We start from the raw sequence: 17,647 nt of genomic DNA on the forward strand, positions 1-17,647 counted from the left end.
GGCCAGTATTGTCTTCAGAACACACTGGTGGCCCGAGCGAGCCTCACAGATGCCCTTGCTTAGGAATGTCTTTGCTCTAGCTCCTGCCTTCAAGTACGGTTCAGTATGGGCCAGCCTGTCCCCTGCCTGGCTCAGGTCTTCCTCTACCCAGTTTCGGTGGTGTGTGTCCAGGTGCAGCACACTCAGACTAAAAATGTCAAGCAATATTGACCCTTCCCCAGGATGGTGTCTCTGGTTCATGTGTCTGTAACTTAGGGTTTCTTTGCCTGACTTTTGGAGCATGATTTGTATATTACAACCCTCCCTCACTTTTGATTGACATCGTGGTGTTTATTTAAAGGAATTGGATATCATTAAGCGATAGGAAGCCTCTAAGTTTCCACATTCTGCCATTGAACTCCAACTGGATTTATGATTAAGGGGCAAAGTATAATCAAAACCAATGTACTTTCTTCCTTGCTCAAAAGAAAACCCAACCGTGAGTGTTCTTAGAGAGTCCGCTCTGCTTCCCTTCCGACTGAGCAATTACCTAGATAAGAGGCAAAGACAGTACTGCCTGCTACAAAAAAAAGGTGTTTGGAAGTGGGTATTCCTCTCCTAAGGAAAATTCCCTCCGTTCCTTTAAGATCCTTATTGAAGTGTGCACTAGCCAGTTAAAACAAAACAAAACCAAACCAAAACAAAACTAAACTCACAAAATGCATTTAGAAACTATCATTTAGGTTTAAAAATACCAGAGTCTAAATTCATGGCTCAAGTGTTTTCCCGCACCCACAGGAGAGTGACCAGTTACAATGACCCTACCTGTTTAGTGTATCTTAAACGTAAATGGCAATTTATTAGACTTGGAATCCAGAGTGTTTGTGAGGTGAGACTGCCCTGCCAGCTCCCAGGAGAGAGGCTGTGCTTGTCTGGCTCTCGCTTTTGCTAAAATCGCACAGCAGCTGATTCTGGGACCTTCTTTTTCAACTCAAATTCTATGCACACGATTTTAGTTTTGACATTTTGGGGCTTGAGTTTAACTGTTCTTTTTTAGACTATGCCAGGAGCATCTATATTGGTGTCAATAACGTGTCCTCCTGTCATCTGAATTCACGCAAACTTTTAGAAAAGTCTTTCTAGTTTTTATTTTGCTTGGTATAACAATAAAGGCACTTGGAACTTTGAAGCTCTTTGATTGACATTCATTTGGAATTTCATGTTTAGTAAGGGACACAGAAGACTTGTGGTAGCATGAGTCCTGGGGTCCTGTCACCTGCAGCCCCTGTCGGGCACAGCTGTGAGCCCTGAGTGCTCCGTTGATGGAGGAATCACTGAGTCCGTGAAAATCTACAGAGCAAAGGTCGAGACTGGTGCTCAAGCCCTGGGATGCTGGGGTGAAGGTCTGGGACGAAGGACTGGAGCAAAAGCCACCGCAAACTGTAGCAGCAGATGTGTTGGTAGAAGAGAAAGTCCTTGCACAGAAAGCCATTGGTTGGTTGTTGTCTCTCCTAGGAAGGGGTGCTGCTTACGGTCGGCTTAGGGGTTTCCTTACATTTCAAGGAGCCCTCCTCTGTTTTTTTTTCTGGGGCAAACCTCTTGCCAGAGTTTTGGGAAAGATGGGCACAGCCTTTGTAACAACTCTGGCAGGAAATAAATAACACATTTGACCAGAGGAGAAAGGGTGACACACTTCACTTGTGCTTTGGAAGTAGTGGGCACCGTTAGGGTGCTGTGATGGGAAAGGGTGCAACTGTTAAACACCAAGGCAAACACAGGAGAAGAGCCAGTGCCCAATGGGAGCTGTGTTCATTGGTAGGAGGCACAGCTGTTTGCCAAAGTGAGGCATGGGGGAGGGGGATATCCCAGCCTACACCAAATGGGAATATTAATTGGTAGAGACTGAGAGTACCATTGATTTGGTCCTCTATAAACTCTGGTCTTCTAGGAAGCAAGTTAAAGGAGGGTAAGAAATGGATCTAAGGATAATGGCCATATGACTTCTTAGGTAGGGTTTTTATTGTGGTGAAGAGACCCCACGACCATGACAACTCCTATAAAGGAAACATTTAGTTGTGGTGGCTTGCTTATAGTTTCAGAGGTTCAGTCTATTATCACCATGATGAAGAGCCTGGTGCTGTGCAGGCAGAGGTGCTGCCTACATCTTGACTTGCAGGCAGCAGGAAGTCAACTGAGACACTTGGTGGTATCCTCAGGACACTTCAAAGTCTGCCCCCATGGTGACATACTTCCTTCAACAAGACCATAGCCACTCCCACAAAGCCATACCCCCTCATTAGCGCCACTCCTTATGAGATTATGGGGACCAATTACATTCAAACTATCACAACTACGTTTGGGGAGTTTCAGCTACAAAGTGCAGCAGGCAGTAATGGTGCCGTCAGGACAATACGTAGGCTGTAGTGTCATGATGGCTCATATTTCCCTAATGGGAACTGCTGTGAGATACACGGAAAGGTCTGTGCCCACTAATGTCGGAGAGAAATGAAGGCAGGATGACGGTAGTTACAAGGACTCTGACATAGGCCTTTGGGCGCAGTGTAGAAGCTGCATTAGAAGAGGCAGAGGGGAAAACCACATCCATGATCTAACTGGGAGAGCAGTCCAGTCATTTAAAAGACTGACTCTCTACCACGGTTCTTCTGTTTTCACTCATGGTCCTAATAGGAAGGAGAGAGACAGACACAGAGGCGGCCTAGAATGGCAATGAGTAGGGGGGATGCACTTGATGACCTCCTGTAGAGGGGCCCACTGGCTCCTCCTTGCCAGAGGACAGCGGATTCTACTAGATGAAAGGTCACTTGGAGGACTTAAGGTGGGCGGGCGTTGTTTTATTATAACTGTCTTCTCAACTAGTGTCCATGATTCCTATAGTTTGGTACTCCTGCCTGTGCTTCCTAAACGCTGGGGTTTTAGGCGTGTCCCATCACACCCATATTTTGTGGTGCTGGGATACTGAACCCGGGGCCTTGTGCCCACTAGAAAAGTACTTTGTCAAATGAGCTGTAGCCCCAGTCCCTACAAATCCATATATTCCCCATGATAATTGGAGACAAGACTTGCTTTCGGTTGGCGAGGAATGCAAACCGGAGCAAGGGGGAGAAGGTAGCGGGCACTGGGTGTGGAGCGGGATGATGAGAATACTAGCAAATGGGGGGGTATTTAGGATGTGTAAGTGTAAGAACAGTCAGAGTTTGTCCTGGTGTGCTCTTGGGATGGCTTCTGCAAGCTTGGCTTCTATCAATGAAGAGGAGAGGATTTAACTATGCTGATGGAGTACCGAGGAGCCAAAGATAAGCATAAGATGGGGTGTTATCCTATAGGACCAGAGGGCTCTCCAGATGTCTGTGTTCACCTTAGTGGTTCAGAAGACACTCTCTTTATCCAAGAATTAAGGGCTGCTTCAGCAAAGGGCACACCTACCACAGAAAAGTTCCATCCTGCCTGCCCTCTGTAGGCCAGGGGAAGCTGCCTGGGAACTCTGGGCTTCTAGGTGTCAGCAGAGGAGACAGGACTTTGCAGAGCAAGGATGACCTTGCTGCCATTGCAGACAACAGAGCTACAATAGTGACTAGAGGCCTGTGACCTGTAGGGTCTGTGGCCCTGCCCAATAGGCAGTGGAGTTGCTAGTCCATGGTATTTAAAAAAATTGCAATAGATATATAGTATGATGAGGAAATTTACTAAAGAAAAAGAGGAAAACATCGGTCAGGATCTATAATAGTGAGAAACCCAAATCTTTTTTTTTTTTAACTTTTCATTTCTCCTCTCTCCATTGCACAGCCTTCTTTTTCATAAATATTTATTAACTCTAATTTTGTAGGAAGCCCTGTTTTGGAAATAAAGATACAAATATTGTTGCCATTTATAGAACTCCCACGTTTATGAGTTCTCAGGTGTGTATGCACATGCTTGCGCACGGGTGCGTGCACGCACACACACCCCTACCCATATGCACGTGGAGGCCAGAGGTCAGCCTCTGGCATCATTTCGCAGGAGCTCTCTATCTTGCTTTGTGAGAGGGCTCTCTCTGATCCTGCAGCTCACCTGTTACGCTAGGCTGGCCGGCTGGTGACGTCTGGGGATTCCCTTCTTTTCTCTTGCCTCTCCAGAGCTGGGATCCCAAACATGTGCTAGCAAGCCCAGTTTGTTTTCTGGTGTGGGTTCTGGGTCTTGAACTCGGGTCTTCATGCTGGCAAAGCCCTTACTGGTTGAACCATCTCCCTAGGCTGCCTTCTTTAGTCTGTGTCAACCACACTACTAAATATTGTTAGTATCATATTATCATTGCTGTTTTATGGATGATGAAGCCAGAAAGGCAACATATCAGTCACTTGCCCATGCTAGCACAGCTAATAAGCCACATATACCTGGTACATGCTTTGAATAATTATGGTCCCCATAGGTTCATGTGTTTGGATGCTTGACCATAGGGAGTGGCACTCTCAGGAGGTGTGGCCTTGTTGGAGGAAGTGTGTCACTGTGGGAGTGGGCTTTGAAGTCTCCTGTGCTGAAGCTACGCTCAGTGTGATACACAGTCTCCATGTGCTGCCTGTGGGTCAATATGTAGAACTCTCAGCTCCTTCTCCAGCACCACGTCTGCCTGCACACTGCCATACCACTTGCCATGATGATAATGGACTAAATCTCTGAAACCGTAAGCCAGCCCCAATGAAATGCTTTCCTTTCTAAGAGTTGCTGTGGTTATGGTGTCTTACAGCAATAGAAACCCTAACCAAGGCACTGTCTTCTCTGACTCAGCTCAACCGTGTTCTACTGAGGCATGATGCTTTTTGGGAAAGTTTCTTCTGAGTCATTTCTGCTTGGTACAGTTTGAGTCGATGGATGTCAGACTGCTCAATAGCATTTTCTGTTTTTTTTCTGGAGGCTGGGTCACTCTGTGGAGATTGGTGTGTCACCTCAGGAAATGGCTGGTTCCTGTAGCACAGATTATATCTTACAGGAGAAGTGTCTGAGGGAGAAAAGTGACCATGCCACAGCAAAATATGAAAGAAACAAGAGGTGAGGGTTATGGCTTTGCCTTGGTTTCCTAGGTGATGTAGAAATAGATGCTGGAGATGGTGGTCCAGGGCCTCCCAGACCAGCTCTCAACAAATGGTTTCTGAGCAATTCCTTATTAAGAAATATATAGATTTTGTAGTTAATGAAAGGTAAGGAGTAGGGGGAGTTCTTTTCTACAGAGCAGTTTGATTGGGGAACGTAAATCCTTCCCTTTTCCTTCCCTGATCCCTCTCTGAGACAGACTCTTGAGTAGTCCAGGATGTCCTCCCTGTGTGGCCAATGATGGTCTTGAACTCCTGATCCTCCTCTTTCTACTTTCTGAGTACTTGGATTCCAGGCACGTGCATTGTGCTGGGTTTGTATGAAATGGAACCCTTCACGGCCCATTTCACTCCTGGCTTCTTGATGCTTCCTGGCTGAAGTGGTAATTCATGTTTCCCCTCTTCCATATGAGCAAGACATTAGCAACGTACTAAGTCCTCCTATGATGGCCCAGTTAGCTCAACAGATTATGTTTTAAACCAATAAAATCATTTCATAGACAATGAGTTATGTACCCAATTAAAAAATAATGCACATGGATAATTTGCATTTTATAAAGTTTTTTTAATGAGGCCTACTTCTCTTTGTCATTCAAGATATATTTATTCCAAAAATTATGTGCCCCTTATCCCAGGATGGTGTCATTGCATATGCCTGTCATCTCGCACTCAACAGACTGAGGCAGGAGGATTAAGAGTTTGAAGCTAGCCTGGCCTATGTGACGAAACTGTATTTTTGTTTAAAAAAAAACAAACCAACCGAGAAACAAAATATTATGCTCCAATATTTCTTCGTTTTCTATTTTATAATTTTAAACAAACTACTAAAAGTAACTTTTAAATCTATTTTTAAATAAATTTTTAACTTTTATTTTCTAAAAAATCATATTACATTTATTTTTTACACTTGTGTGTACAGATGTGTGCATGTGTATGTGTGTGTGTGTGTGCGCGTGCATGCGTGTGTGTGTGTGTCAGTGCCATTGAGTATGTATGGTCAGAGGACAACCCAAGGATGTTAGTCCTCTCCTTCTACCTTGTAGGGTGTCTAGGGACTGAACTCAGGCCAGCAGGCTTTGTGGCAAGCACCCCTACCTGCTGAGCTACCTCCTGACCCTGCTGAGACTTTCTCCTAATGAAACATGCACTGGAGCCCAGTCTGCTCCTTATTTCCACGATGGATCTTCAGGCGTTTCTGTCACAATCATCACCCTTTGGTTCTACAGGTGGAATAAACTGGAATGGTATGTTGGCCAGTCAGTCAGGAGGGCCTCGTGTCTGGGTGCTGTGATCCTGAAGTGTCTGCAGGGTGTGCGAAAGCTCTCCAGGTGGGTGACATCTAACAGAGCTAGGGAAGGAATGAAAGGATGAGGGAGCAGGGTCAGAGCTCCGTAATTGGCAATGGAAGGCAGTACTTCCCCAGCGGGAAGGGCTCAGAGGGCTTAGTCTAGCCGTCTTTCCAAGTCTTTACCACGAGCAGTAAAGCAAGCAACCCCTGAACTTGCTGACTTTGTACTTGACTCTGAGTTCCTTCAGCATGGAGGAGAAGTGGGCATGAAGTCCCACCCCAAGCCAAGAAGCCATTTGCAATTGATGGGTGCTGGGAGAGGGAGAATCAGTTCTCTTCAAAAAAGTTGCGCTGGGTCTGGCAATCACACTCCAGGGCGGGCCTCATGCTCAGGGCAATACACATCAGTATATTTTTTTAGAAAGAGAAAGGACATGGAGTCGAATGGGGAGAGAGGAGGGATTAAATATATTGCATGGAATTATCAAAGAAAAGCAAGACCTTCCCCAGCAATCCCTGAACCACTCAGATAAATGACAGACAGCCCTCGGAAGACAGCAAAAGCTGTCTGGCTTTAACAGGAATATTGGCATTGTAGAGCGGAATCTGAATGCTGGCTTTTAGTGATGTTGACAATAGGGTTACAATCAAGGAAAACAGGTAAAGTCACAGATGCAAAGGGTTACCATTTGAGAGAATGTGTAGTCTCTGGAAGCAAACTCTGTGCATAAAGGATATTGGCATACTCCAAAGTAATTGTCTTCAGGAAATCCACTTTTTTTTTAAAAAAAAAAATTACAATGGATTTTTATCATTGCTTCATTTGTGGTAAGATCTAGGAAAAGGGATTTATATAAACACTACAGTAGAACTGCTGAATGTCTTCTAAACGAAGATGTCACACTTTCTCCAGTATCTGTACATGTCTTCTACGAATCTGCATACATTCAATACGACGATACACCAATAGGATTCGCTATAGATGGCAGCTGATCCAAACAACCAAGATAAAACTCAATAAACAAATTGCACAGATAAGGTAATTTAGTTATTAAATTTAGCTGTTTTTCCTAAAGGTATCATCTTTTTCCACTTGAAAAATACATGCCACAGTGCCTCTTAGAATCATCAGCTTTCTACTGTGTTGGCCAAGAAACAGAAGTCTCTATGTCTACTCTCACTGGGATAACATAAGGGTAGCAGGAGAAAACTATATGAGTGGTCCAGACAAGATGTTGTCTTACCTGGAAAAATATATGTTTTTTAATTGATGCCTTTATAGTCTAGGAAATCCACTTTTCGAAGCAAGCACTTGACTTAAGGTTTAGCTCTTCGTAGACATGTTCTTTCTACCTGAAGTGTGTGCTCTTTGTCTTTGCTGTCTACTGTGTGGAGAGGTGAGCCATCAAGTTAGGTGACCCAAGCTTACAGGCAGTTTCATTTCCTTTTGGAATATGCTTATCACTATTAAAATACATGGTGGTGGTTTGGGAGCCTTAAAACATCTGGCATTTAAAAACACTTTGGAAATGTTTCAGGAAGATTTTTGCTCAGCTTTTGGGGCCTGCTTGAGGAAGCTCAAGAAAACTATCATGAAATGTCTCCCCACGGACACATTAACTACTCTAGACGAGAAACCAAGTCCAATAGAAGCAGCCTGCAAACTTCCGCATTACAAAACCAGAGCCAATTTCAGAGAAGAGCCAAAAGGACTAATGTTCCATGAATGTGCTCAGTTGGTTTTGAGGGTGTAAGCTTAGAACATGGGGAGGAGAGTTAAGTAGGCTTAGACGAGGGGGTGGGGGGTTTCTTCTTTAGCGTTTGATTATTTCTGCGAACCATTTCTATTGAAATGAAAACAGGATTGCAGAAAGCCTGGCCTGGGATTTGATTTTACTGTCCCGGACAAGAGATGAGCACCTACTGTGCAGGCGTAAAAGGCATAGTTCAGATCTCTAGCACCCATGGAAAGAGCCAAGGACACTGTACACCTGTAATCCTGGTGCTGGGAAGCACATTCAGTCCATTAGATGGGCCTCCAAGCATCTACATGGGGATTTTCTCCATCAATGATTGATGTGGGAGGGCCTAGCTCACCATGGGTGGTGCCACTCCTGGGTAGGGGATTCTAAGCAAGCCATGGAGAGCCAGACAGTGTGCAGCACTCCTGCACAGCCCCTGCTTCAGTTCGCACCTCCAGATTTCTGCTTGAGCTCCTGCCCTGGCTTTCCTTGTTGACTGGCTGGAACCTATAAGCCACATAAGTCCTCCCCTCCCCCCAACTGCTTTTGGTCAGCGTTTTAGCAAAGCAACAGAGAAGCGAAGTAGGACACTTATAAATACCAGGATGGCTGTCAGAAGGGAATGTTTTAGATTTAGCAGGTCTTTCAAGCCAGATGCTGCTCTTCTGCTTGCTTCCAAATAGGCTGTTCTTTCCCTGCAGCTGGGTGGCATATGACAAAATGAAAAGATGTTGATAACCCTTTACTCAGCTGGTAAATGAACGATTTAAATATTGACCTAAGGAGTACCTACATGGCAGCATCTGAGAGACCGTCTGCACTGACGGCTTCTTCATCATCCGCTTCTACGCTTGGCTATAAAGACTGATAATGAACCTGGATGTCTCACAGACTGGGTGTCCTCACTTTTAATGTGTGTCTGAATCCCTCAGGGTCTTGTTAAAATGCAAGTTCTGGTTTAGTTGGTCTCAGCTGGGCCCCAAAGATTCTACAGTCCTGACTAGCTACCAAGTGGTGCTGATACTGCCAATCCTTGGATTGCATTCTGGATAGTAAGGAGCTGGACAGTTTCCCATTATAGAAATATACCTTCAAAAGGCAGTTGTCATGAGTGGCTGATGGAAATCCCTAACGACCCCACAAATGAGAGCGGGAGAGAAAAAAAAAACCATTTAATGATACGTCAAAAATGTGATACAGATAAACAGTGAGGCTAGAGTACATGAAATAATATTCCATTAATTATGAAACAAGTACAGAGAATAGTCAGTTACAGAGGAGACTATAGGAGCAGCAGCCTATGAATAAGTTGGCGGGAAGCAAGCTGGCTTGATTCTGTGCACCTTGTATGGGAGAAGCAGCTGTTGCAGTTGGCTGATGTCCCTCTGTGTATCATCGGTGCTTGCTGCTTACTCAGAGCACAGGCCACTCTCCGGAGCGATGAGAGTGCAGAATTCATTAACTTTCTTGCCTGAGGCTCCTTGAGGAGAAAATAATCTGATTGCTTAACAAATGTATCGAAGATGGCAGGGAAAGTTGATTTTAGATACACATCGATTACCTGCTGAAGACGTATTTTCTACTTAGAAAGTGTTTCTGTTTTCCCTCCAGAGGTCTAAGGAACTCCCAATGCTGCCTTGTGGAGGCCCTGAGAGGCCAGATCTGCGGGTTCCGGTTCCCTTTCTTCACAATGCAACAGATATCACATCCATCGGCTGTAACACTGATTGGGTTTAGTTCAGCAAAGATACTTCGCATGCTGAACCCTCGGGGTTCATTGTTAAAGACCACGCTCTGCCCTGGCATTGGTGTTATGAAGGTTCTGGGCCATGCTTCTAACACACTCACACCAAAGCCACCCTTGTCTCAGGCATTGAAGCCCCTTCGTAGTAAAGCACAGGCAGCAACCAAGAGTCATTACACAGCGTTTATTCTAATTTCTTGGCATCGGGCCTCGAGGCCAAGGGTGAACTTACACCCCGCCCTTTCACACATGAGCCAGACCCCGGTTCACTCCTCCCTGGTCCCCCGAGAGACAGGCTAAGACCCTGGTGGCTGAGCAGAGAGCTTGGTGTTCTGGCTTCTGTTCTGTTCATCACTGACCACGGAAGCACCATGAATTCTATTGTTTTATCTTACATTTTTGTACTTATAGGATCCGTGCATATTAATATAATCTTGGAACTGAGGGATAGCTTCGTGAACGTGAACCAATATCATCTGCATACCTAAGCCCAAGTATTCCGGAGTGAGCCTCGAGGTTATTTATTTATTCATTCCCATTTCTTGGTAAAATTCCCTTGACTTCTCCGCTACGCAGAGGCAGAGGAGGTGAAAGGTCTCTACACTAGCGTGCTGTTAAAGCTCCAAAGAGCACCCGCGGGCCTCCATTCAGAACGGAATTCCTAGCATAGCCACAGGATTTGTCATGGCTGCCCATGACATGTTCTTGACATTCCCTGATCTCTGTCTTCCCTCGGCCTCTGGACGCTGGGCAGGAGTGAACTCTCCCAAGAGTGAGCAAGCCCGTGGTTTGCCCTGTCTTTAGCTGTAACTTCCTCTCTGTTCTCTAACTGTTTCATTTCTCAAGGTGCCACTCAGTTTTCCCGACCTCTTTTTCTCTCTGTCTCTATTACTTCTGAAAAGACACTGTTTCTGGGAATACAAGTACTTGGGAAGCCTTCCCAATGAAGTTAGAGACTACCAAGAGAATAAGTCGGGCATTCGAACACTTTTGAGAGCAAACACACTTCATATCCAGGCATCTGAACAAGAAAATGGTTTTCAAAACCACATAGACCTTGTTAGACAACGATGCCCAGCATGACATCAAATACGTCTTTAAAGCAAAAACACAGCTCGAAGTTTCCATCGTGCTGATCTCAGGAATGTTGGCTCGGAGAATGCCACGAGGTTTCTGTGAATTCTTTTTGAAGCTGAGTGTCACTGAATAGCTGAGGGTGAACTTAAATTCACAATCCTCCTGCCTCAGCTTTTTGAGTGCTGGGAGTATATGTGTGCGCCAGCATTCCTAGCTCTCTTATATGGTATTTAAAGAGGTTCGCCTCAATTCGGAGAATTCTCCTTGAAGACACTGAATTAATTCCCTAAGGCTTTTGCTCCTAGGAACGTGCACCTCAAATAAGGACATTTTTGTTGGATTCACATTCTGGATTTAGTATTTAGTTATTTGTTTATTTATGTGTTTATTTTGAGACAGGGTCTCCCTATGTAGCTTGGCTGGATGGGAACCTGCCCTGTAGACCAGGATGGCCTCAAACTGAGGGAAATCCTTGTGCCTCTGCCTCCTAAGAATAGGGATCACAGACCTGCGCTACCATGCTTGGCTTAGTTTCCCTCCCCCGAATAGTTTTAGGTTTAGTTGTGATTGTTTTCCTTTATCTCCTTGTTGGTGGTGCACTGGGAACTGTGATGGCTATATTCACTTCATTTGACGGTGCTTCTATAGACCAGAAACCCCCCAAATAAATGTCTTTATATATTGTAACCATACCTATTATCCTCCAAGTCACTGGACCAAAACCCACTTCCCACTGGAAGTGCAGAGCTTAGGTTTTGACTTTGCACCTTCGTAAGTCCTGGTTTAGGTTGTGGTACTTAATGACTTCTATAACTGTTCTTAGAACAAAGCTTTTCTTGGAAGGAATCATCCCAAGGAAAAAAAAAATCATCTTTCTATGGACATGGCTTTGATTTGTGTTTTAGCTTAAGCTGTCCATCAACTCTACTGAGTGACAATGAAAACAAAATCTGTCAAATTAGCGACTTAATTACATGGCGGTTTCTTCTGGATTGCAGGTACACTGGTGAGAAGATCAAGTTCTCGTTACTTTACCAGACCTTACCAGTGTGGTGGATTACTATTTGTTTATAGGAGCTTAACTACATGAAATTAAACATTTAAAATATAGCTGAAAGCCGTAGGAGAAACAGACGCAGCTCTACTGATCTGCTTGCAGAACTCCATCTCGATGTGGGTGATGCCAGGGTTTGTCTGAGCTCTGCACAGCCCACTGCTCTCAGTTGGTCCCAGCCACGTGTCTCATGTGCACACCGAAGGACTGCACTGTACTGCAGGTTCTGAGGCCTTTCCTGTCCTCACATGGATGCCAGCTGCCATGTGTTGACTTGGAAAGATGGCATGGACTATCAGCAAATCTTTCTTTCGATGTCTGTGCGTCCTTTTGTTTTCAATCCTCAGAACACTTGTTATTCAGTCTTGGGGCAGCAGACACTTTCGCGAAACAAACTCTCATTGGTCTATTGGAGGTGATGGCGAGGTGAGCCATTTGCCTGTTAGCTGCGCATATTTGGGAATTTCTCCCTAGCGGAGCCAACACATTGCTTTCAGTTTTTCCTCCACAACAGTAAGAAGTGAGGAGCAGCCCCCTAGCAAAGTGTAACTATGCCATAGTGTAGCAAAAGTGGCTCACAGCAATAATGTCATTACAGGGCATATAATCATCACTGAGCTGAAGGGGAATGGTGGTTTCCACAGCATTAAGGCTCACACATATTTGATTTCCATGTAGAAAGGCAGACAGTCCTTGCTACTCTAGGGGGCAAGCCTTGGATTACAGAACTCTTGTTTCCTTTTAGGTGGCTTATGTGTGTATGTGCATGTATGCATGTTATGCTTGTATATGTGTGCATGCATGTATGTGTGTATTTCAGAAAGTTTTTTGCCGTTATATGGGAGAGACGTGGAACAGTACTGACATGTAGAGGAAGCAAAAATACATTTCAGAAATTCTAAACAGCAAACCATTAAAACCTTCAAAGACTGAAGGAGTGTCATGAAAGGTCTTACGAAGACCTATATAATACAATTATCTTCTGTGATTTCTCCATGAGCAGAAAAGACTAGAAAGATTGGGATGCTTTCCCAACAGATGGAGTTTTAGTCTACAAAAAGTGAAATAATTTCATACTCTTAAGCTATGATTTGCTGATGCAATAAAGAAAATAAAAGGATAAATCAGCTTCCCTGGGTAATTCCAGGGCACCTGCAAGCAAATAAGACTAATTGGGGCCAATCGCAGCCTCTAAGTAAAACACGGAATGTCCCTGGCTGTTTGGAATTGTCACATTGAAAGGTGCAGGATTTCTCACTAGGAGCTCTTTCTGCTCGGGGCCAAACTCCCCATCAGGTGCCTCAGCCTAGAATGGGTTCCCCCACCCTCCATGGACATCTGGGAGAGGAGTTAAGGAAAGAGGGAGAGAGACAGTGATTTCCATACTGGCTGCAACTGGAAACTGTCCTGAACGGAAGCTTCATATGGGGCAAGCTGAGCAGCGCTTTCAGATGAAGCAAGCAGAAAAGTTAAGGCACTTTGACCCTGCAGGATTCTGGAACACTCATTTTTCATGTCTGGTATCCACAGCTCCTCCTCCTCCTCTTCTTCTTTTTCCCTTAAGGCCAGGCTGTGACTGGGGAACACAGGGATCTGGACCCAGGAGGAAGAGTGACTGGTGAATGGAAGGAGAGCTCAGACCTTCTGTGAGGGGTGGGGCAGGCCCACTCTGCTGGATCAGGAAGACGGCTTTCGCCATATTCTTGTCCTGACCAATTTAGATGAAAAGCCGAAGTCTATTTCTTTCTTCAAAGACAGTCTGTCTTCAGTTTGAACGACAGTAGAAGTTTGCAAGAGCAGGCCCCCATCACCTGAAGCATCTGTAGGATGAATCTTTGGCAAAACTGGGGAAACTGTGATAATTCATAGAATGTTTTCTTTTAAAAAGGCTAAAAAATTATAGGTCTGTTAAGTTTATGAAAGTTGTAGAGTGAGTTTTTTTTTAGGCATTCAGGGGTACATGTTGGCCCTAAGAACATTGGCAGAGACCCACCGTCAATAAGAGTGCATATAATCCAGGTTGTCTTTTAACTATTTTGAGTTGGATTTGCGAGGCTCAAGGGACTGGCCATCAGGAAACTATAATAGTGAGGAGCATTAGGACCCTTGGCTCAAACAACAGTCTCAGGAAAAATGTTGGTGTTGTGTTTCTAAATTTGGCAAAGGCATGAAGTAAGGCCACCGGTGCAGGACAGAATGCTTGGCTTTCCCGCCATGCTTTCCTGTCGATTTACATCTGTGGAAGGGAGATGTGAAATACAGGACGATGATGACTTGCTTCCAACACCTCCCCGGCACTGTCTGAATGTGGCTCGGCATCCTCCGTGCGCAGTGTGGATGCTCTGGCCTGGGGATGTGGCAGTGGCTGACAGGATGCTGAGCTGGGGAACTGGCAGGGCACAGGACAGGCCTCGGGACACAGGAATTCCTTTCCGGTCTTGCCCTCCGTTTTTGGCTGGAGCTGGGTCACAGAGACTGCTGCTCTGCGTACCCTTGGATGGCGGGGAGACGGGCCTTGGGCAACTTCAGATAACTGTACAGCAGCGGTGGCACTCGGAACAGCCTTTCTTTTTTTTCTTGGGGTGGAAAATAGTGAGAATGGCTTCATCGAAGACCGCCTTGAGACCCTTCTGCGTCAGGGCAGAACATTCCAGGTAACACTGTGCTCCGATCTTAAACACAAAGAAAGAGTCGTAAGTGTCAACCCTCTGCCTTGCCGGGTCCCCACATCCAGCCTGTTTCTAGTGTCCTTTCGTTTGTGTATGCAGCAGAGCAGGGACAGTGACATGAGGAGGCCCTTCTGTGTGGAATAAAGCAGGGTCCTTGGGCCAAGGGCGCACATCAGAAGTGTGGGCGGTAGCCATCTTGGATTATTCTTGATTGCTGTGTATATCTTTCGCAATATCATACCTGTTTTCTATTATTATTTAGTATCAATATACTTTGAAAAACAAATTTTAAATTAAAACACTAAAACATGAAGACAGAAAAATCATAGGAGATATTCATTGATAGAGATGCCTTTCTTCTCTGTACAGCCTTTATGTTAAGCGATATGCATTTTATACTGGGTTAATGTTTTATTTTCAATTATAAAAATTACTCATTAATTATTAATTAAAAACAAATAAAATATTAAGAAGTATATGGGTATTTTGCGTGTATGGTATGCCTGTACACATGCAGTGCCAATAGAGGCCAGAAGAAGGCATCAGATTCCCCTGGTACTAGAGTTACAGACAGTCATGGGTTCTGAGAATCGAACCCAGGTCCTCTGGAAGAGTAGCCAGTGCTAAGGCAATCCTCTAGCCCCTTAAAGCTTAAAAAAAGTTATTTCATACTATGGGGTATTTGAGAATCATAAACTCCTCATGAGAAACATAGACATTCAGGCCAGAAACTGTTGATTAAAGAAATCACTGGCCAGGAAGGGAGTGCTTGGCTGTTTCTTGGCTTCAGTAAAGGAGGAGGCCTGGGTATTCACACTTTATAAGCTCATATGAGCCAACAATGCGCTGAGGGGCCTCTGAATATTAAAAACATCCAGAGAAACACCTTTCTTTTTGTGGTTTTCCACTATGAGACCAAGTAAATGCAGAAGAGGTCTGCTGGATATTGAACCTGGCAACTATAGCAGTGAACTGGCGGGGGGAGGGGGAGAAGAAAAGGCAGCAAACGCATCACTGTGTTATAGCTGGGTGCTTGGAGAAATGATGAACAGGGCTTCTGGGGGACCAGGAGAAAGGGACTGTGGCTCGCGTCCCCACTGTCATGAGATGGGTGACTTCCCTAGCTCCCACAAGGTCACTCTGGATCATGGTTGTTCATTTTTCTATTTTTCTAGAGAGCTGGAGAGTTAGAGTTTCGGTTAAGGTACACAACTGAGAGAGACATTCTGTGAGTCAGCCAGGATACAGATGTTGGAGGCAGGAAGGTCATATAATGTGGAGAAGAGAAACTTGGGGTTTATCTTAGACAAGAGTGGGTGCAGGCCAAGCAAAGCAAAGTGAACATTTAAACAGAAGGAGAATTATGTTTAAAATGTCTGTCTCTTGAGGTGTGTGTGTGTGTATCTCTGTGTGTGTGTATCTGTAGTGGCATTTCATTTGTGTTTTAATAAATACATCTGTCTGAAGATCAGAGAATAAAACAGCCCCCCCCCCCCACTGGTCAACTTTACAGATCAGGTAGTGTTGACACACACTTTAATCCCAGTAGCCACACTAGTTGCCATAGAAACTGGGCAGTACATGCCTTTAATCTCAGCCCTAGAGAGGATTATTAAGACGGGAGGAGACAGCTCAGTCACAGTCTCATTCTGAGATTCCTGGAGGCAGGATCGCCATTTTGGACTGGTAAGAGCCAGTGACTGGTTATTTTATTTTTCTGGCTTTCAGGTTGAACCCCAATTTCTCTCTCTGAGTTTTTATTAATCGTGCTTCATGTATCTGTGTATGTGTCTCTGTGTGTCTTTGTGTCTGTGTGTATCTGTGTGTGTATATGTATGTGTATCTCTCTGTGAGTATGTATCTGTGTGTGTCTGTGTGTTTATGTGTATCTGTGCATGTGTATTTATGTCTGTGTGTCTTTGTGTGTCACTCTGTGTGTATGTATGTGTATCTCTCTGTGTGTATGTGTCTGTGTGTGTCTCTGTGTGTATGTATCTGTGTGTGTTGTATGTGTATCTGTGCATATGTATTTATGTCTGTGTGTGTCTCTCTCTCTTGTGTATATGTATGTATATCTCTGTGTGTGTGTGCCCACATATGTAGGCCTGAGGAGGATATCAGGTGTCTTTCTCTGTCACTCTCTGTCCTGTGCCCTGTGAAAAGGGTCTTTCATTCAGCCTAGACCTGGCTGGCCAGTGAACTGCTGGGATCTGCCAGTCTCTGTCCAGTGCTAGGGTTACTGCACAAGGGGCCAAGCCTGGCTTCTATGTGGGTTCTGGGATTTAAACTCTCATGTAGCTCATATATTTGCATAGCAAGTGCTCTTACACGATGAGCCATCTTCTCGGCCCTTGGGCTGTGCTGTTTTTCTTATTCTCCGAGCCTCTGTGACTTCTATTACCCAGCCCAAGAACAAGCTGGTCAAGCTGACTGTCATTGAAACAGGATTTTTTGAAATGTCACAGATATATAGTCTCGGTATGAAATAAAATTGCTTTGGTCAGGTCCTGAAATTTCTTCCAAAACTCTTCCTACAGACGGCATGTAAGTTTTTGGTATGTGTTCTTTTCTGATAAGAAGGGCTGTTTTATAAGCCAACAGGAAATGCCAAAAGCAGGGAGCTGAAACCATCAGTGGACACTGAACGTCTACTCTATGGATTTTGTTTTGGCAATGGTCTGGCCTTTAGATTCTGAAACGACTTCAAAAAAAATTCATTAAAAACAGGATATGAGACAGAGGGAAGGGGGATAGAGAATTTCTTTTCTAACAATTACACGAAATGTCATCTGCTGCCTTTGGGGCTTGTATCCTAGCTTGATCCGCACACATGCAAAAGGCACAGCGAGGAATGGTTAACTGAACGGCTGCTTGCTTGTAGTGACTCTTGTCAGTCATGCAGAGGGAACAACAATATCAACAACAGCAACAAAAAACCCTGGAAAGTGCTGGAGGCTGTGTAATTGGACGACCTTCCCACTGATGATCCCAAAACTCAAGAGTGAGTCCA

At 44.7% G+C, this 17,647-nt stretch overlaps 1 protein-coding gene across 1 annotated transcript in view; it reads right to left on the reverse strand.

Moving 5' to 3' along the window:
* Nucleotides 1–9,248: 9,248 nt before the first annotated feature.
* Nucleotides 9,249–17,647, reverse strand: part of Rhoj (ras homolog family member J) — an 81,633-nt gene continuing 73,234 nt past the window's right edge. Inside the window, exon 5 of the mRNA XM_041658438.1 lies at nucleotides 9,249–14,640. Coding sequence (XP_041514372.1) covers nucleotides 14,494–14,640 — 147 coding nt within the window. The 3' untranslated portion in view covers nucleotides 9,249–14,493. The remainder of the gene's footprint in view (nucleotides 14,641–17,647) is intronic.

The sequence above is a fragment of the Microtus oregoni genome, unplaced genomic scaffold (assembly GCF_018167655.1).
Source record: "Microtus oregoni isolate MIOR12 unplaced genomic scaffold, Mior012 000009F_ref0000495, whole genome shotgun sequence".
Lineage (NCBI taxonomy): Eukaryota > Metazoa > Chordata > Mammalia > Rodentia > Cricetidae > Microtus > Microtus oregoni.